Below are 22,583 nucleotides of genomic sequence, written 5' to 3'. Positions count from 1 at the left end.
AAGAATGGGCCGCTCTCAGTGATTTCCAGCGTGGAACTGTCATAGGATGCCACCGGTGCGGCAAAACCAGTCGTGAAATTTCCTTGCTCCTAAATATTCCAAAGTCAACTGTCGGCTTTATTAAAAGAAAATAGAAGAGTTTGGGAACAACAGCAACTCAGCCAACAAGTGGTAGGGCACGTAAACTGACAGAAAGGGGTCAGCGAATGCTGAAGCGCATAGTGCAAAGAGACTTTCTGCACAGTCAGTTGCTAGAGAGCTCCAGACTTTATGTGACCTTCCAATTAGCCCACAAACAGTACGCAGAGAGCTTCATGGAATGGGTTTCCATGGCCGAGCAGCTGCATCAAAGCCATACATCACCAAGTCCAATGCAAAGCGTGGGATGCAGTGGTGTAAAGCACGTCGCCACTGGACTCTAGAGCAGTGGAGACGCCTTCTCTGGAGTGACGAATCACGCTTTTCCATCTGGCAACCTGATGGACGAGTCTGGCTTTGGAGGTTGCCAGGAGAACCATACTGCATTGTGCCCAGTATGAAATGTGATGGAGGAGGAATTATGTTGTGGGGTTGTTTTTCAGGAATTGGGCTTGGCCCCTTAGTTCCAGTGAAAGGAACTTTGAATGCTCCAGGATACCAAAACATTTTGGACAATTCCATGCTCCCAACCTTGTGGAAACAGTTTGGAGCGGGCCCCTTCCTCTTCCAACATGACTGTGCATCAGTACACAAAGCAAGGTCCATAAATACATGAATGACAGAGTCTGGTGTGGATGAACTTGACTGGCCTGCACAGAGTCCTGACCTGAACCCGATAGAACACCTTTGGGATGAATTAGAACGGAGACTGAAAGCCAGGCCTTCTCAACCAACATCAGTGTGTGACCTCACCAATGCGCTTTTGGAAGAATGGTAGAAAATTCCTATAAACACACTCCGCAACCTTGTGGACAGCCTTCCCAGAAGAGTTGAAGCTCTAATAGCTGCAAAAGGTGGACCGACATCATATTGAACCCTATGGGTTAGGAATGGGATGGCACTTCAAGTTCATATGTGAGTCAAGGCAAGTGGACAAATACTTTTAACAATATAGTGTATATTTATAAAAATTTAAACTTGTGGAAAAATAATATATACAAAAAAGTCCAACCAACTAAATATTTTACAACCTTTCTGCAGTACCTCCGCGGACCCGCTGGGGGTCGCAGCCCCCCCTGTTACAGTATAATGAAGGGCCTTGAGGCATGTTCATGCAAATATTTGACTCCAGAAATTCTGCCCCCAAAAGTTTGAAACTTTATGAAAACATGCACCCCTACTGTGCAATATTTATCTGAAAAATACACCATGTGGTGGCGCTGTTATAAAAACCGTACATCGGGTTAACTTCAAATTTCCCACACAGAGATAGGCTCCAGCGACCCCCCGCGACCCTGAAAGGGACAAGCGGAAGAAAATGGATGGGTCCATCTACGGATGGATGGATGGACCCCAATGTTGTTACAGAACATCCGTTGCAACTCTCAGGCCTTATAGCGCACCATTTGGTACACACTAGGGCTGCAACTAACGATTCATTTGATAATCGATTAATCTGTCGATTATTACTTTGATTAATCGATTAATAATCGTATAAAAGAGACAAAATACATTTCTATCCTATCCAGTATATTATTGGGGAAAAAAACAGCATACTGGCACCATACTTATTTTGATTATTGTTTCTCAGCTGTTTGTAAATGTTGCAGTTTATAAATAAAGGTTTTTAAAAAAAATAAAAAATTGAAAAAAAAAATTGGAAAAATTAATCAGCAACTATTTTTATAATCGATTTTAATCGATTTCATCGAATACTTGTTGCAGCCCTAGTACACACCATTAGGGGACTGACGAGAACTTGTTAAATTTTAGCAAAATTGAATGAAGAAAATCCATCAAAGCAGTGCCAAACAATGAAGATGCTCACCTCGATGCAAAACAATTACAAACAATCATTGAACAGAGAAAAGTAAGGAAATACGTTTTTTTTTAATTAATATTACTTTTCATGAAATGGCAACACCTGCACTTGCAATGACCCCCCCCCCCCTGTATATCAAGTCTACAAAAGTGGCCGTGTAAACATTAAAGTGCAAATAACTTGCTCATCATTTTAAAGGATCATGCTACAAACACTCCAGTTTCAGTAAGCAATTTCTCACTAGTTTAAAAAAAACCGACAACTTACCTTTTGTTTCTACTCCAACGTAGCCAAATGACTTTTAATTCAACGATAACAACAAAAAGTCTATAGGACCAATCTTAACAGTTCCAAAATGAATCCAGTGGGAGTAAATGTGAGAGTATTATTCATCCAGCCATGTACCCTGTGTCTCTTTGAAGAAAAAAGGAGCATGGTTAGGTATATGACAAGATAAGAAAACAACATTAAAAATGAAAAGTTTATATAACAGCATCTTTGTTTGGAAAAGAGATGTTCATTGAAGGCTTTAACGGCCTCTTTGCTGGTTTTGATTCGTATAAAGTTCATAGTCTTTTAAAAGAGGGTTCCTGATGTGTTTGAAAACACCTTAAAGTCCACTAGAGATGGGCATCTCACAATATCTCCTTGACCGACTACGGGCAACATTGATTATTACGGTGGGATCACACTTTTAAAATAAATCTAATGCAATGGGAAATTCTCTCTGTGAAGTTCTGAACTCCTGTTTCCATGCCCGTGTTTAGAAGAACAATGCTGCATGGAGGAACTGTGCCACAGCTTCCTAAGTAGCTGTGGCTTCTTTAGACAGCAACATTATTGATAATGAAACAACAGCGCCTCTGCTAGTTGCATTTAAGTGGTGCACCCAATTTTGACTCAATCTACAGCAGTTTTAATGATCAAATAATCATTTAAACTACTGTTTCTCAGCTATTGCCCGTATGGGCCGCAGCGGTACTTAAATGGTAGCACACTTTTCCACCACTTGTGGCAGTAATGACAATAACAACAATAACAAAGAAGTCTGGAGCTAAAGTCATAGTAATTTCTTAAGCGCAAAAATTATGACCAAAGTGTTGAAGCTGTATTTAATTTACACTTTAATTTTATTGACAGTTTATTCAAGAAACATATATATTATTTAGTTAGAATGTATTTATTTTTGCATTAGTAATTGTATATAAATTTATTTTTCATCAGTTTTTATCAGCAGTATTAACATTTTTGTAATCAGCCTGACCTAAGCCTTGATAATAATCTTTGTGATTAAGACATAGTTTTACATTATTTTAGGTTTATCCTGTTAAACTGTAAGTAAATTACATATAATTATTGAGTACGATTAAAATCAAGAGTAAGATTACTAATTCAGTGTTAGTATTTGAGTGGGCCCCGGGCCCCTATGTTTTCGAAAAAGTTGGGCCACAAGGTCAAAAAGGTTAAGGACTGCTGGTTTAAACAATAATTGTGCCCATCCCTGCTGCGGTCCAGTCTGATTGAGTTTTGTTGTATTTGTGCTGTCATCTTCATGTCTACCACGGAGGACCAGAGGATGTCGTAGATTATGGAAAAGCTCCAACTTTGTGGCGTTTTTGTTGAAAATCTTAAACTTGCTCTCTTGAGGTTATCCTGTAGATGTTGGCAGTACAAGAAGAAAATATTCTGTTGCATAAATCTGTTATGTGTCAGACAGATGCCCCAGAGTTGTGTCAGCGGGCCCCAAGAGACAGTACTTCTCCTCCAGTGAGGGCTCTGTGGCGCCGCCCTGTAGGTGAATAAGAGGCTTTGTCTGTAGCAGAACGCAACCTCGTCCTCCTCGGCCTCGCCTCTCCTCTTGGTTCCTGCGGTTGAACATGTTTATTCTGTGGTCCAGTTCCAGGCTGGCCTTCTCGGAGCCAGTGGGACTAGGGAGCTTTAGGTTGACCGGGTCCACTGTCAGGCCCTTCTGTGCAAGGCAGGAGTCCTCAGAAAATGAGAGAAAGTCTTGCACCACCATATTCTGGCCCTGATCCTGGAGCGAAGGCGGGCAGCAGCGGTGAGAAGTGTATTTCAGGTTCAAGTCCTGGGCTGTGCTGCTGCCGGAGTCCGTCGCAGAAGAGCGCAGGATGTGGGTTTTCAGGGTGTTGGGGCGGGTGGTCAGGCATCCGCTGGACCGGGACATGTTGGTGGGGGGTTCGCTAACGCCGCTACCCAGGCGCTTCATAGCGAGCTTGGAGTTGGACTGGATGGGATTGGTGGGGAGGTGGACGTCGATGGCAGCTGTGGTGATGACCCGGTTACCTAGGCCAGAAGTTCTGGCATCTTTAGGAAAACAAAAATAACCAGCTCATTTTTTCTGCTGTGTGGGGCAATGAAGTCATTTAAATCCAAGATGCCAAGGGAATAACAACATAGTGGTTTTGGTTTCAGGGCTACAAATAACTCACATTTTTAACTGTTTGATTGTAATTTTTAACTGCTTTTTAGTGCCGTACGGGGAAAGGCGCCTTATTGTATTACTATTATGTATTACTATTATTATTATTATTATTACACCAACTTACTAGTAGTTTGAGATGCAAGCTGTCTCGTATTTTTGTTTTAATTTAGGTTGCAAGCATACATTAGAGTTATGAGTAAGAAGAGGACAAGGAAAAGGATGTGAAAAAAAAAAGATGAGGAGGACAAGGGAGAAAAAGAGAAAAAGGAAAAGGAGGAAAATAATGAGAAGAGGAAGAAAAAGAAAAAGAGGAAAAAGATACGGAAAAAGAAGAAGACAAAGAAGAAAAACTGAAATAATAGAAGAAGAAAACGAAGAAAGAAGATCAAAAACAGGAAGTAGAAGAACAAAAAGAAGAACAAAACAAAAAGAAGAACATAAACAAGAAGAACATGAACAACAACAAGAAGGTCAAAACAAGAAGAATAGAAGATGAAGAAGAAGAAAAATAGAAACATAAAAAACAAGAACAAAAAGAACAACAATTACAAAGGGAATAATAAAAACGAGAACATGGACAAAAAGAGGGAGGATACAAAAAATAATTACAACAAAAATAATTAATACAAGAAGAAGAAAAAGAAAATCAAAAAGAAAAAGAGGAATAAAAACAACATTAAAAAAATAGAAGAAGAAAATCAAGAACAAAAAGAGAAAGAAAAAGAAGAAGAAGAACAACAACAATAGAGTAGAAGAAGAAAAAAACTTAAAGAAGAACAAGACGAACAAAAAGAAGAAAGAAGAACAAAAACAGGAAGCAGATGAACAAAAAGAAGAAGAACAAAACAAAAAGAAGAACATAAACAAGAAGAACATGAACAACAACAAGAAGGACAAAACAAGAAGAATAGATGATGAAGAAGAAGAAAAATAGAAACATAAAGAACAAGAACAAAAAGAACAACAATAATAAATGGAATAATAAAAACGAGAACATGAAGAAAAAGAGGAAGGATACAAAAATAATTACAACAAAAATAATTAACACAAGAAGAAGAAAAAGAAAAAAGAAGAAGAAAAAGAAAAAGAGGAATAAAAAGAATATAAAAAATAGAAGAAGAAAATCAAGAACAAAAAGAGAAAGAAGAAGAACAACAACAACAATACAGTAGAAGAAGAAAAAAAAACTTAAAGAAGAACAAGAAAAAGAAGAAGGTGCTAAACGAAAAGAAGAACAAAAAAAATAATAAGAAAAACTACAGTAGTTGTTTGCAGTACATTTTATTGCATTGCTTTTCATAGAATATTTCTTATTCAAAGGTTTTTCCTTTTCTAAGAGATGTTACAAGTTCAAATTGTGTTGTTGGGGCCAAACTCGGATTAAATTGATTTGAATTATTTCGGTGATTTGAGATACAGGTGTTTTGTGTTAAGACCTCGGTCATAGAACCAATTAAGTTAAGGTACTACTGTACGGTCCCCATCTGGACTCAGGGGTCCTTATTGTCCAAAAGTTGTTTTTTTAGATGATTGTAAGATTGTTTCACAACTTTTCCCATCTTACTTTGAGCTTGTACTGTTTTTGGGCTATAAGGAGAAATGTACTGACCACTCACCTGCATTGTAATGTCACAAAGCCCAAACAACATTTTCTTCATTTAAATACCAGATTCCATTTTCCCATTTCAGCGTGTAAAAAAGCGACAATAAAAAATAAATGGTTTTAGAATACTCGATGGAATTACAATGTGTTGGTGACAATTAGGGATGTCGATAAATGCGTTAAAATGTAATATCGGAAATTATCGGTATCGGTTTTTTTATTATCGGTATAAGTTTTTTTTTTAGTTTTTTTTTATTTATTAAATCAACATAAAAAACACAAGATACACTTACAATTAGTGCACCAACCCAAAAAACCTCCCACCCCCATTTACACTCATTCACACTCATTCACACAAAAGGGTTGTTTCTTTCTGTTATTAATATTCTGGTTCCTACATTATATATCAATATATATCAATACAGTCTGCAAGGGATACAGTCCGTAAGCACACACGATTGTGCGTGCTGCTGGTCCACTAATAGTACCAACCTTTAACAGTTAATTTTACTAATTTTCATTAATTACTAGTTTCTATGTAACTGTTTTTATATTGTTTTACTTTCTTTTTTTATTCAAGAAAATGTTTTTAATTTATTTATCTTATTTTATTATTATTTTTAAAAAGTACCTTATCTTCACCATACCTGGTTGTCCAAATTAGGCATAATAATGTGTTAATTCCACGACTGCATATATCTGTTGATATCGGTATCGGTTGATATCGGTATCGGTAATTAAAGAGTTGGACAATATCGGGATATCGGCAAAAAGCCATTATCGGACATCCCTAGTGACAATATATTATATCAATCATACATTACAAATAACAAATAACATCGACAACAATAATAAAAACAACAATAATATTAATTTGAATAATAATTTTAATATTATTATTGTTGTTTTTTATACAACAATGTAGTGTTGGTTGGAGTATTACTTTTTACTGTATGTACAACTACTTTTATCCCCACACACTACACTACTGTAAGTAAAAAAACAAAAACATATCAAGTTTGACGAATATGTGGAGCCACTCACCAGAGCTTCCTTCACTGTAGTACTGGCTGATGTAGTTGTTCATGTCGTCACGTACAACTGGATCTGATTGGAAAATACATGACGTGGTAAAGTTATAATGTAAAGACAACAGTAAAATAATGCCAAGAAATTAGTGAACTGTATTGCGTTATAGATTATAAATATAATTTAAGTGCATATTCAAAAGTAAAACAAAATAAGACTTGTCTAGGGTTGTATTTCAAATGAGTGGCCTACTCTGTAGTTAAATAGGAATTACCCTATTTTTCGGAGTATAAGTCGCACCGGAGTACAAGTCGCACCTGCCGAAAATGCATAATAAAGAAGGAAAAAAACATATATAACTTGCACTGGAGCCCGGCCAAACTATGAAAAAAACTGCGACTTATAGTCTGAAAAATACGGTAATTCTCAGCACAGAATTGACTAATTGGATTTTACACCCTTGTGGCCACTTTGATCCATTTCATTGTAAACACTATAAATGGAAACTATCTGTAATGTTTACAAGGAAATATTGACAGAAACGACTTGTGCCCCAGGCCACAGGTGCTTGAAAGGCTCACGCTCCGCTTGGCGCTACATTAACCATAGTGCACCAGGTAATAGACAGCGCCCGGTTGAGCAGTAAGGGGGCTTAGGGGACATAGTGGGCACAGATGAGAGCTCTTTGTTGGGGCCTATATGCCCGCTTGAATGGCAGGGATCTTGTACTCGCTTGATTGGTCTTGAGCTCACTGTCTGCTGGCTGAGTGCGAAGCACGGGTAGCTTGAGTGCTAGCCCCCGTCCCGCGGGACACTCTGCAGACTCTTATGGGTAATCTCATTTATTTTTCATTTTAAAATATTAATCCCTGGGCCACCCCCGGAGAGGAAGCATTGCGCTTGCTAAAACAAGACGGAGACAATCGCTTCACAATTAATAACACATGAGTGATGGAGAAAGGTGGAGGGGAAGAATTGGCTGTCCAGCATACATAAAAAGGCTCTCGGCTCTTTTTGTGAGACAGCCCAGTTATCAAGCTGTCACTCGTGTGCGTAAAAGGAGAGGTGACATGCTGTGCTCCTTTTAGTGCAGTTCTCCATTATACTGCAGCCTGGATGTGGCTGCAGTGCCACTGGACCAAGAATCACTATGAATATGGATATAGGCGTACGGTAAAATGTATTGTTTTATTTCTAAGCACAGTGTTTAGAGCTGCAACATATCAACAAGTATACCTGTACCATTGAATGCTCTGGAAGCATGTACCTTATAAATTACAATATCAATAGTAACTATATTTTGTCTATATTTGTTACAATTTAATTTAAGGTTATTACCGTATTTTTCGGACTATAAGACGCAATTAAAATCCTTTCATTTTCTCAAAAATCGACAGTGCGCCTTATAACCCGGTGCGCCTAATGTACGGATTGATTCTGGTTGCCCTTACCAACATCGAAGCAATCTTATTTGATACACAGTGTAATGATAAGTGTGACCAGTTGGGAGTCACAAATAAGCGATACTTTTGACTGCAGGTAGACGTCTGATGTTCAATATAGGAAGCAAGCAAGCAAGACCAAAACTTTGATGTTTCATTGAGAATATAGAACACACAGTGCTCATAAATCTGTCAAAATTCTGTTGTACGACTTTTGTAAACCACTTGATGAATTGTCGCAGTTTCACCACTATCGTAGTCAGACGTACTGTGCTTCAACACACGGGTATTATTATATTGTGTGTATAGCACCCCAAAATGGCACCTATTCCGAGTCATATTATCTGGTGTATCGTTTCGACCTATTATGCAAAACCAACTGTTCTTGCCTATTGGCACCTGCTGATATGTATTTGGGATCTGCATAAGTCCACCATTGTAGTCCAGCTGTAGTCAATAAGATACTACTTTTTCTCTATCCTCTTGGTGTGGGGCATTCATCCTCCCCTGTTGCCATTTCTAATATAAAGTAGTGTACAGTTCTAACTTATATCTGTCAGGAGACTCACTATGGAAGCGCTAAAAAACTACCGGTACAACAAAGATGACCAGGGGGAAAACACAGTCGAAGTGGAGACACGTACTAAAAATAAGACCCAAAAAATAGCTCATTCTGAAGAGACTGAAGACTAAAGAGAAAATGGCTTGAAGATTGTCTGTAAAACATAATCTATGCAACATGTTGACCAAAGATCCACCATTACATGTTACGTAGACCATAAGGAAGTGTTTTAAAAAAGTGGGGGAAAAAAATCATAATATGACCCTTTTAATGCGCCTTTTGTATGAAAATAGACTTGAATAGACCCACTTATCGGCAGTGTGCCTTATAATCCGGTGCACCCTATGGTCTGAAAAATAGAATAGTATGATCTAGCACCGAATACGCTTTAAAATTTGTTGGTGTGAAAAAGCGTGTACTGTTGTTTACAATGAACTCATCAGTTGTATTAGTTCTCATTGAACAGTTTACTCAGTATTATTAGTATTACAACATTGGTTCTGTTGGTGTTATGTTGTGCTGGTAATTTAAGAAAAAACGTGGGCAAATCGATCTATGTTTTCTTCTCCGTTTTCTTTTGCAAAAGAAAATCATTATTATTTTTGTTTTGCACGCGCTAAAATTGCATGTACTATTAGTAGGCGTGTTGCATGTGATCTACTAAGACTGCATGTTCAACTGAAAAGGGGTGGGGACTGCTTTTTTAATTGGTGTAAACTATGTGGGTTTTACCGCAGAAACACCTATTTTCTGCACAAACATGTCATCGTGCTTCGACCTGTGGTGTTTACTACATACTTGCCAACCCTCCCGAATTTTCCGGGAGACTCCCGAATTTCAGTCCCTCTCCAAAAAATATCCCGGGACAACCATTCTCCCGAATTTCTCCCGATTTCTAACCGGACTTAAGAAACGCCCCCTCCAAATCCGTGCGGACCTGAGGGAGGACAGCCTGTCGTCACGTCCACTTGGCCAACCAAAAAGTAACCACAGAACACTATTGTTCTGTGGTTACTTTTTGGTTGGCCAACGGTTTACGTTGTATTGCGCACCCTGACGGCAAGTGTAGGAGTCAGTTCTGAAGTATGAAGTAAAGAGACGTAACTTCGTCACCTCGCCTGGTTATTGACTGCAGCCCAGATTATTACACTGCCCATACCTACGCTCCTTCAAAGGCTGTGCTACTGGCTGCAAAGCATTGCACTTTCAAATACAACAATGAGTAGAGAGGAGTGTTATGTGTGTATATGTGTAAATAAATGAACACTGAAATTCAAGTATTTATTTGATTTCTATGTATATATATATATACAATAAAATACATATACATATATATAGCTAGAATTCACTGAAAGTCAAGTATTTATTTTACATATATATATACATATATATGTCTTAATAAGATTATCCAAAAAATAGTGCTCGATACCGTGGTAGAGCGCAATATATGTGTATGTGTGATTTTTTTCCCACACATACATATATATACATATATATATATATATATATATATATATATATATATATATATATATATATATATATATATATATATATATATAAGAAATACTTGAATTTCAGTGAATTCTAGCTATAAATATACTCCTCCCCCCTTAAGCCCGCCCCCCGACACCGCCCACCTCAACCTCAACACCCCCTCCCAAAATCTCCCGAATTTGGAGGTCTCAAGGTTGGCAAGTATGGTTTACTATGTTTTCAAACATGCAGCTGACATCTGTGTAACACTTTCTATAGGCATTTTTAAAGCAGTCCTGCAGTGCGATTTACAATGGAACTCAGTTTTTTACAGCGCTGAAGGTGCGCTTATGGAAGATGCTCGCACTAACTGCGAGCGTGATATATAATATTCCAGACGCAAGAAAATGCATATTGCAAGACGTTTTTTGTTTATATAGGACAGGGGTGTTCAAACCTTTTGACTTGGGCTAAAAACATTTGGTCGAAAGCCGACTGCATGTAAAGTAACATCTATCTATCTATGTATGTAGATGATATGTCTAATATTTTTTAATTTTGGCAGTCGATATATGTTGACACAAGCATGTAGGACATAGGATTCTCTGCCCATTGATTATCTCCTTTCCCACAGCTCTGTGTGTAACCGTGTCAATTTGCATGGACTTTTCAAACATGCTAAATAAAGATGCAAAACAGTACCCAGAGAGCAGTTTCAGCTTTGATAAACCACATTGCGCGTGATGAATAAATATATCTGCATCTTCTCCTCCCAGTATTGTGGCCGTTCTGATGATCAGCATGTATTCTGCGTAGTCTTGAAGACAGACATGAAAAATGGATTGCGCTCCTCCTTATTCTGCCCACTAAAGAGACACAATCCTCTGCACACAGGTTTAGTAGATTATCTTTGCACATGCTATCAAGTTTGCACTTTTTTTTAGTACATGCAAACCTTTAGTAGTAGACCAGGCCTTTTGGGAAATATCAGCTTCTCTTAAATCTTCAACCCTCAGTTCTCTTTGGTTTAGATTTTTTTTAGTTGCTGGATTTATTTGGAGCATTTTTGCCAAATTGCAAATAAAAGAGCTATACTTAAATACAAAGTTGCTTTGTTTTATCTGTAGTCCTTTAGTCATAAAAGCCGTAAGGACATATGCACATTGCTAAAAGATCAAACATTAGACTTACACTTCCTTTTATTGTCATTCAAATTTTAACTTGACAGTACAGATAAGAAGACAATTTTGTTGCATTAGCTCGTTGTAGTGAAGGATAAAAGAGCAATAAGGTGCAGATATAAATAGATTACTAAGATAAAATAATAGGATAAAACATATATAGGAGTAATCTAAATTTGTACAAACCTAACCATCATGTTTTTTTTTTTGTATTATTCTAAAATGCGTAGTGTCAACAAAAGTACATTGGGAAAAAAATCCAGACTGAGGCACCTTTATTAAAATGCAGACACAAACTAAATGTGTTCTTTGTTATCTTATTGGGATTCAGTTTATATTCCAAATACCGTATTTTCTGGACTATAAGGCGCACCGGATTATAAGGCGCACCTTAAATGAATGGCATATTTCAAAACTTTGTTCATATATAAGGCGCACCGGATTATAAGGCGCACCTATGCATCCATTAGATGGAGCTGCGCTAAAGGGAATGTCAACAAAACAGTCAGATAGGTCAGTCAAACTTTATTAATAATTACAAACCAGCGTTCTGACAACTCTGTTCACTCCCAAAATGAATAAACAGCTGTTTTATTATTTCCTCCGAGGTAAAGACAGTGACGTGGTGTTTTGTTTATCTTTTAACAAGAGCAAGGTATAACATGTAGTGCAACATTTACATCACATAGTGGAGGGGAACTTTTCCCTGATTCAATAAACACGTAAAAAACAGTGATACTGTTACGGTAAATCAAACGTTAGTGCAATCACAATATAGTACCACTCGAAATAGTGCAGAGCAATAACAATATATCAATAACTCAACGTTGCTCCAACGTTAATGTCACACAACACAACACACAAAATAAACGTGTAAAGCTCACTTTATGAAGTGAATTATATTTATATAGCGCTTTTCTCTAGTGACTCAAAACGCTTTACATAGTGAAACCCAATATCTTAGTTACATTTAAACCAGTGTGGGTGGCACTGGGAGCAGGTTGGTAAAGTGTCTTGCCCAAGGACACAACAGCAGTGACTAGGATGGCGGAAGTGGGGATCGAACCTGAAACCCTAAAGTTGCTGGCACGGCCACTCTACCAATCAAGCTATACCGCCCCAATAATATGAAGTTATTCCTCATACACGAATCCCTCGAATTCTTCTTCTTCAGTGTCCGAATCAAACAATTGGGCGGATACGGCATCCGTCTCGTCGAAGTCGTCATTAATCGAGTCAGTGTCGCTGCTGCTCTATTCCCGTGTTCTACTGATCGTCTTGAGTTTAAACTCTGCGTCGTAAGCGTGTCTCTTAATAGGAGCCATTTTGGGGTCTTTACATAAACAAACAAATGGAAATCAAAACGGCACGCCTCGCGCAGTCATATATCCCAGCATGCACCGCACGCTTCTTCTTCTTCTACGGGTCGGCTGCTTACCGTAGAAGAAGAACTTCTTCTTCTACGGGGGAAAATGAAGTTGGCGGCTGCTTACCGTAGTTGCGAGACCTAAACTTTATGAAAATGAAGTTTTGGTTTGTTGTGGCTCAATATTGGTCCATATATAAGGCGCACCGGATTATAAGGCGCACTGTCAGCTTTTGAGAAAATTGGAGGTTTTTAGGTGCGCCTTATGGTGCGGAAATTACGGTAGTGTGTCACATATGTAGCGTTGAATGTTAAAATAAATGAATATAATTTGCTCCAGTTGTGCAGTATGACCTGCTTCTAGGAGCAGACTGTGTCCCTGAGTGACAGTGGATGTTGTTAGAATGTAACACGTTTTAATACTTCTAAGGTGGCATAAAGCCTTTGTCTCTTGGGGCAGCTGGCGTTTTTGGAGCATGATGTCATCGAGCAGGTGAGAGAAAGAAAAATCTGACAATGAACTGACTTGATTGGAGTGGACCTGACCTGCGCTGAGGCTTGTGTGGAATAAGTGTTCATCACAGTGACCATGTTGGGTGTAAAAAGGCCCACTTTGTCTCCCAGAGCCAGATTTGCCATGATGCCCTTGGGTAATATTGTGGCTGCCGCTTAGCCCTATTGTGGTTTGCAGGTGAATGAGAACAGATGTTGACAGGAGCCCACTCTACTCCGAACAAGACCCAATGCACAGAGCACTCTGTATGTGGAATAACCGCGACGCAGAGCCTCTTGAACCACGTGGTTCTCTGAAGCACAGACTGACAGTGTCAGAAAACATGCTTGTTTTCTCCACCATTCAGCACATCCTAAAAGCTTTTTTGCCCCCTCTATTGATCCCAGCGTGCCTGCGGTCAGATGGCTGTTGTGTGTGAGAATGGAAGGACTAAGAGCCTGCAGCCTCCAAGACGCTCCAGGGCTGTACTGCTGCGTGTTAACCCTACACTGCGGCGGCATCCACTTGGCCTGATGTTGCACCATTAGGGACTTTTTGTTCCACATAATTATGTACATACACGATGACGCACCTCTCTGCTGGTTTGTCATGTTGCTTTCTCAAGCAAACGCTCCACCTGGCGTGATATATATTTAAATGAGCATGTACTTGAAGACGTACAGTACAGGCAAGTTTGGCTCATTTAGAATTTCCCTCACAGCTACTACACAATCACAAAATGTCCTCCAGTCCAGGAATAACTTTTCAACGGATTAAAACCAAAAACTTGTTTTTTGTGCTATTATTTTTTCTCAATCCAAACACAACTAATACTAAACACTTTTCCTACAAAGACTATCAGATGGAACATATCCATGAACACAGATATTTTCTTCAACCCATTTTGACCTCATGAAATGTGTTTTAGGGCACTTCTGCAATAATAAAAAAAGTGAGAATATAAATATAATTAATCCTTTTTTTAAATTTCTGCCATAAAAAATATTCAATAATCATGGTGTTCAATTACATTTTTAAGCATTTGTTATTATTTTCTAAACATTTTCTTTTTCCTCCTCTTATTTATTTGTAAGCAGTTCCCTTGAAAGAAACTCAAAAAAGTGTCTTGGTTAGCATTTTTAACTTCCAAATTTCATCAAAAGGGACACTTTATAGTATGAAGGCCATAGGCCTGCAGTTTCAACAAAAAAATGCACCACAAAGCAAAAACTAAATTTGACTATGATCCTTATAAATGCTTTAGTTTATATTTGATGTCAAAGTTCTCAATAAGTCAGAAAAAGTAAAAAGTCAAATAATTTTAAAGTATCCTAGCTGCACCATGATTGCCAGTCCCAAAATGCACCGTATCCTACCTGCAGTGTTGTGCAGCTCCCTGGGGTTTCTTGGAGCGCCTTCGTCATCAGACTCCCCAGGAGTAAAGCCCTCCATAACCTGAAAACTTCTGCCCTGCTTGGCCCACACACGGTGGATCTGCATGGCTGCTTCCCGCTCCGCCGCCAGGTCCAGGTCCTGCTGGGCCAGGTGGGCCCTCAGCTGCCTGATCTCAAACTGGACATGTTGGAATCGAAGACAAAACAAGGAACCATGCTGTGAGCGCAAATGAGGAGGAAGGAAGATTGAAAATAAAGCGAGTGGACAGAAATAAGGAGATAGAGAGTAAGTGATTTGTACAAATACATGCAAAATATGGAGAAAAAAGTACCTGTAATGTATTTAAGTATGGGAGAGTGGCGCCCCCTGTCGTAAACAGTCAATACTCACTGTGTCGTATAACTGTCATTTATTGTGCTTAAATTATACGTATGATAAGGAATCAATGACAGTGAAAAATTAAAAGTACAGGTACAATACTTTGCATTTTTACTGATAATTTTGTCATTTTGATTTCTTCTTTGTTTTTAGAACAATATTATACATATTATACTGTATGATGTGTGGTATGGAGAAAGTAAAAGTGCTGCTGGAAAAGAGCGTTTGTGAGCTGTTGCTGCCCTCTCCTGGTCATAAATATGAATGATATAACAGTTTTTGTAATGAGGGGCTTTTCTATTTGAAAAACTGAATTATATAAATGCAAATTAATAAACAATGAACCAAAATTTATGAATATATTAATCATATCATACTATGTTTTTAAATATAATTTATTTCAACGTACATGCCTATATTGTCAACATAAATTATGTATAATATATATATATATATATATATATATACCATACCATACCATACCAACTTTATTTATAAAGCCCTTTAAAAACAAGCACAGTTGAAAAACAAAGGGCTGTACACCACAAAGAAATAGAGGCAAAGGACAGACTAAAAAATAACATTTAAAACAGAAATAAAAATACACAATTAAAAAGCAAATATAAATTACCCTAAGAACAGTTTGTTAGATAAAAACAGTTTAAAAGTTAAAAACAGTTCAAAAAGTTAAAAGCTAAAAACAGTTCAAAGTCTCATGCTGGGTTAAAAGCCAGTGAATAAAAATGGGTTTTAAGAAGGGTCTTGAAAATAGCCAAAGAAGGGGCCTGTCTCACATGGAGAGGGAGATCGTTCCAGAGTTTGGGACCCGCAACAGAGAAAGCTCTGTCCCCTCTGAGCTTGCGCTTTGTTTTGGGTACCTCCAGGATCAGCTGATCAGCTGACCTGAGGGACCGGGTGGGGGCATACAGATGGAGCAGCTCAGAGAGGTAAGGTGGGGCAAGACCACGTAAGGATTTAAAAACGAGTAAGATAATCTTAAAATGGACTCTAAAAGACACAGGCAGCCAGTGGAGGGAGGCTAAAACAGGAGTAATGTGCTCTCTTTTTCTTGTGTTAGTTAAAAGTCGGGCAGCTGCATTTTGGACCAGCTGCAGACGTGAGAGGGAGGACTGACTAATTCCAAAATACAAAGAGTTACAGTAATCCAGCCGAGATGTGATAAAGGCATGGATTACTGTCTCTAACTGTTGCCTAGAAAGAAGGTTTTTAACCTTGGCCAGCTGACGTAAATAAAAAAAGCTGGCTTTCACCACTGTGCCAATCTGACGGTCCAATTTAAAATCACAGTCAATACGAAAGCCCAGGTTGGTGACCATGGGCTTAACGTGCAAAGCCAAAGGGCCAAAGTCAACAGGGGGGAGCTCACAGGTACCACTAGGTCCAAACACTATTACTTCTGTCTTCTTTTCATTAAAATTTAAGAAGTTTAGGGCCATCCAGGCCTTGATATCCTCAAGACAGGCAAGTAATGGCTGTATTGAAGAGGCATGATTTCTCTTTAATGGAAAATACATTTGTGTGTCATCGGCATAACAATGAAAAGAAATATCATGCTTTCTTATATATATTATATATATATATATATATATATATATATATATACATACATGCATTTTCTACTGCTTGTCCCATATATATATATATATATATATATATATATATATATATATATATATATATATATATATATATATATATATATATATATATATATATATATATATATATATATATATATACAGCATATATATACACACATTAAGTGCTGTCAAATAATTACATTTTTTTAATCAGATGAAATAATCACAGTTGTGAATTTTGGTTAATCGCAGTAAATTACTTTTATAATTATTTTATTTAACTGAAAAAAAGAGTCTAATATTTTGACACAAATGCAAAATAATTATCAGAATGTCACACATCCATCCATACATTGGGACGGCGTGGCGCAGTGGAAGAGTGGCCGTGCGCAACCTGAGGGTCACTGGTTCAATCCCCACCTAGTACCAACCTCGTCATGTCCGTTGTGTCCTGAGCAAGACACTTCACCCTTGCTCCTGATGGGTGCTGGTTAGCGCCTTGCATGGCAGCTCCCTCCATCAGTGTGTGAACGTGTGTGTGAATGGGTAAATGTGGAAGTAGTGTCAAAGCGCTTTGAGTACCTTGAAGGTAGAAAAGCGCTATACAAGTACAACCCATTTATCATTTATCCATTTTCTACCGCTTGTCCCGTTCGGGGCCGCGGGGGTGCTGGAGCCTAAACTCAGCTGCATTCGGGCGGAGGGCGGGGTACACCCTGGACAAGTCTCCACCTCATCACAGGGCAAATTTTAAAATATGTTTTACTTGAATGCACAAAATTTTGTCTCAAAACTTGGTAACAATTGTATCTAAACTCCAGCCGGGGTTCATTTTGAAGTGAAAATCTCCGCAATCATTTTTTGCACTGACGTATGCATTGGCATGATCACTGACCATATAGCAACCCGCACCACCTTTTAGGTAATAATTTGCGGTTCAAAATTCAGGTTCAGGTTCAGGTTCAGGTAAAAAAAAAAAAAGTATAAGTGATATATTTGCTTATACATGATTAATGCTTGACTGTTTAATTCTGTGATTTATTGTATGAGTTGAAGTGTTAATTTGACATCTCTCATATGTATAAAGGATATATACTTAGCTCTTAACTTATTGTTCGGATAACTTGAATATACATAGTTTTCATTAGATGCTAGCTTTTTTTGTAAACAGAAAACAAACTCTACTTTTCAGCCCTGTTATACATATTGTACTAATTTCTTAAAGTGTCCTATTTTATTCCAACTTCAAATGCAAAGCTCAACACAAGAAGTATTTTTGTTAGTCTATATGTGTTGTAAATAAATAAAAGGTCTACTCACAGCTTGTTCCTGGCAGATCTGAGTGAGACGCTCCAGCTGCTCTTCTCTGACAGCCTTAGTCTTCTCACAGTGTTGGATCTCCAGCTCCATCTCCACTTTGACTTGGAGCACATAAGCTAATACAGAGGGGAAACATAAGACAAACACACAAGGAAATGTTTAATTGTGTTAGTAGAACATGAAGCAGTGTCAAAAACTGTCAACTGTAAAACCAAAAAAAACTATAAAGTATACACAATTCCAGAATGCTTAGGGTTTTGTGCAAAAAAAAAAAAAAGTGTTATCATGATTACACAAATGGTATCAGTTCATCAGCATCACTATACTCTATACTCTAGAAAGAGGTTCCGCAGCCTCCGAAGCAGAACCTCCAGGTTCTGTAACAGCTTTTTCTCTCAGGCAGTAAGACTCTTGAACGCATCATAATTAAATGATCCCCTCAACTCCCCCCAAAATGCATTAACTCGCTGGAATAAAAAAGACAATATAACATACATCCATAAACGTGAACGCATGTGAAAAAGTGCAATATATTTATCTGTACAGTAATCTATTTATTTATTTATATATATTTATTTATTTTATATATATATTTATATATTATTTATATATATATTTATTTATTTATATATGCACCTTATTGCTTTTTTATCCTGCACTACCATGAGCTTATGTAATGAAAGTTCGTTCTTATCTGTGCTGTAAGGCTCAAATGTGAATGACAATAAAAAGGAAGTCTAAGTCTAAGTCTAAGTCTAGTCTATATAAGCACACCTAATTTTGCATTTACTCTTTTAAATGCAGTTTTACAATTACAGCACTAGATGGCAGCAAACACGTTTTTTTATGTATTATTACTCAAACGACATTTGTATCACATTTAGAAAATGGATGCACTCTGGAAGGTTTGCTTAAATCAAGTTCTTAAAAATAATTATAACAATTTTAAAAAAAAACATATTTTATTCAAAAATATAATCACCTTAAAAAGTGTCTTAAGTGCTCTAAAATTAATGGAAAATATGGCAAAATAAAGGATTTGAACACTCCTTGCACTGGATTTAACATACATACAGCACTTCAAGGGGAACTGCACTTTTTGGGGAATTTTGCTTATTGTTCAGAATCAATATGAAAGACATGATGACGGATGGATTTTTTTTAATGCATTCTAAAATGTAATTAAACGTAAATAAAAGTCAGCTTAGCGGAGCCAATGGGAGGTCCTCTATTTCGCCCATCCATCCATACATCCATTTTCAACCGCTTGTCCCTTTCGGGGTCGCAGGGCAGATATAATCCAATAAATAACCATTCAAAAACCGCCAACAATACTCCATTTACATTTCGGGATTTGAATAATAACCAAGTATTAGTAAAATGGTTATTATAAGCGCTAACACAGACAAACTATTTACAAGCCTGTGTACAATTTCAACATGATCGACTGGTGAGGTTTTTCCTCGCTTCCTTGCTCCCTGGAAGTTTCCTGTAGATAATAAATGCAATATCAAATATATGCTGATCCCAGTCAGTATCTTTGACAATCTGTCTAAAAGGTTTATTTTGTAAAAAAAAAAAAAAAAAATGTCCTTTTTGCTTGCATAGTTTACCCCAGCTGTTGTAGGCTTCAGCTTACCCATGCCCTCTATAAGACAAGTGGTGGAAAATGATGAAATTAATGAAAATGACGTGTGCGTATGGAGTTGCTCATTCCCCACTTGTGCAGTCAACTGTTGCCGCATGTCCTCTCCCATTAAGGCCGATACGCAACAACTACTACTTTATACATCAAACTAATTGGGAGAGAGAGTCAATCTTTGCGGTAAGTGCGCGGGTCGCTCCCTGCACCCTAACAAGGACGCTCAATCACTCACACGTATCAAACGTAGCAGGTGGAGGTGTGCAGCTGAATACAAAAACACTTTCCACCTATTTGCCAAATAAGATAGAGTAGGGAGGTCATTAGATGATATGTTCTGGGTATAAAAGATAGAATCCATAGTGGAAGTTATTTTCAATGGCCAGTGGGGAGGAGTTTGAGCTGGAAAAGCAACTTTGCTTTGATTCTGTGCACCGATTTCCATGCATAGGCATGGTTTTATTGAGGTTGGGTAGATGAGCTCATTATATCTTGTTGATAATCCATGACATCATAAAAGGATGAGGGTCAGATGAGCAGCCGTGCAAACAGTTGCTGTGTGGTGTGTTGGCAGCCGGATCCCGCATGCACAGGAGGCGGGCGACGAGGGTGACCTCGGCACAGATATCGAACCGAACGACATTAGCATAGACGGGAACAACCACTATATTCATTATAGCCTCTGCAAACCTGCTTATCACGGACCCTGCAGTCGATACGAGCTGGAGCAGACGAGTGACAGCAGATTTACTCTGGGGTTTGATCAATAGCTATATTGCTGTGTGTGAATAGTAAATAATTTGTATAATCATGGAGAGAAGCAGGTCACTCATCTCATTCCAGGCCAGCTGATGCCTTGAAGAGAGAGCAGGTGCTTCCATACAGCAAATTAACGGCTTTAATACAACAATAAGGCCTCACCATCGATGATCCTCTTCACCCTCCAGATGCGCAGGGTGATGATGAGGCTGATGGCATCCCAGGGGCTGCTAGGCCCATTGGCCACTGTGGAGGCCACCATGGGGGCCAGGGACAAGACGATGACAGCGCCATCAAACACCTGAAACCAGTAATAATGGTCATAGATTATTACATGGCACCTCGATTTTCATACGAAAATGTTCACCAAAAATATGTCTTGGTTTTCATGCGATGCCTTGTTTTAGTACGATCAAACACATGTTGTTGACTCAGTCTCTGTGCTTCTTTTTCATTGAGTACAGCAAAACAATGATTGTAGCATACAGTAATAGTCCAATCAAAGTCAAAACGAGCCTTGAAGACCATGCTTCTTGAGTGTCACTGAACACAAAATATTGCTATTGTAAGCCTAGTCCAGTGGTCCTTAGCAACATGCAGTTATTTTATCCTTCTGTTCTGGCTTTAGCTAGTTTATGCTTCTGTGCAGCCACTCCGCTGTCCCTTCAGATGCCATCATGAGCCTTCTAAACTTCTGCGTTGAGTGTGTGCCATTACATTTTTCACAGAGGCGCTAGGGACAGTGTTTTCTGGTAAGCCATCTTGGTGAGAAACCAGGACACTAAGCTTGTCATGATTCAGCTTGTTTGCTTCCTTTGTTGTTAATGACCAACGGAAAACTTTTTTGGCGAAGCGGGGTGTGTTCGCCCTCTGAAAGAATCGTATCAACACAGGAAATGTACTAAAAGCCAACCAATTACAGCCTTTAAAGTCCATGTCGCCGCTATGCAAGGTTAAAATTTGTTGGAGGTGTACTTCACCCTACGAAATAGGGTTTGCAGCTTTGTCGCCAGATCTCACGAGAGAAACAAGCAAACAGCGCAATGAAAACAAGCTCGAGAGGCAACCCACCACATTGTGAAAACTATAGATACCTTTATTCTTGCACTGTGTATAGGCAACAGTAAAATTATCAACACAGTTAAATCAATCAATCAATGTTTATTTATATAGCCCTAAATCACAAGTGTCTCAAAGGGCTGCACAAGCCACAACGACATCCTCGGTACAGAGCCCACATAAGGGCAAGGAAAAACTCACCCCAGTGGGACGTCGATGTGAATGACTATGAGAAACCTTGGAGAGGACCGCATATAACCGCTAACTTCTTGCAACTCAACGCCAAGAAAATGGAAATGCTGATTATCGGCCCTGCTAAACACCGACATTTATTTAATAATACCACCTTAACATTTGACAACCAAACAATTACACAAGGCGACTCAGTAAAGAATCTGGGTATTATCTTTGACCCAACTCTCTCGTTTGAGTCACACATTAAGAGTGTTACTAAAACGGCCTTCTTTCATCTCCGTAATATCGCTAAAATTCGTTCTATTTTATCCACTAGCGACGCTGAGATCATTATTCATGCGTTTGTTACGTCTCGTCTCGATTACTGTAACGTATTATTTTCGGGTCTCCCTATGTCTAGCATTAAAAGATTACAATTGGTACAAAATGCGGCTGCTAGACTTTTGACAAGAACAAGAAAGTTTGATCATATTACGCCTATACTGGCTCACCTGCACTGGCTTCCTGTGCACTTAAGATGTGACTTTAAGGTTTTACTACTTACGTATAAAATACTACACGGTCTAGCTCCAGCCTATCTTGTCGATTGTATTGTACCATATGTCCCGGCAAGAAATCTGCGTTCAAAGAACTCCGGCTTATTAGTGATTCCCAGAGCCCAAAAAAAGTCTGCGGGCTA

General features: G+C 38.4%; 1 protein-coding gene across 1 annotated transcript in view; it reads right to left on the bottom strand.

Annotated features, from left to right (window-relative positions):
• Window positions 1–2,089: 2,089 nt before the first annotated feature.
• Window positions 2,090–22,583, bottom strand: part of LOC133608830 (transmembrane protein 266-like) — a 140,616-nt gene continuing 120,122 nt past the window's right edge. Inside the window, exons 7-11 of the mRNA XM_061964401.2 lie at window positions 20,813–20,951; window positions 18,250–18,365; window positions 14,932–15,127; window positions 7,051–7,113; window positions 2,090–4,285 (exon numbers count right to left, since the gene is read on the bottom strand). Coding sequence (XP_061820385.2) covers window positions 3,663–4,285; window positions 7,051–7,113; window positions 14,932–15,127; window positions 18,250–18,365; window positions 20,813–20,951 — 1,137 coding nt within the window. The 3' untranslated portion in view covers window positions 2,090–3,662. The remainder of the gene's footprint in view (window positions 4,286–7,050; window positions 7,114–14,931; window positions 15,128–18,249; window positions 18,366–20,812; window positions 20,952–22,583) is intronic.

Source organism: Nerophis lumbriciformis, linkage group LG06 (genome assembly GCF_033978685.3).
Source record: "Nerophis lumbriciformis linkage group LG06, RoL_Nlum_v2.1, whole genome shotgun sequence".
NCBI classification, from domain to species: Eukaryota; Metazoa; Chordata; class Actinopteri; order Syngnathiformes; family Syngnathidae; genus Nerophis; species Nerophis lumbriciformis.
Note: the sequence above shows the minus strand (reverse complement) of the source record. Positions and strands in the feature narration are given on the sequence as shown.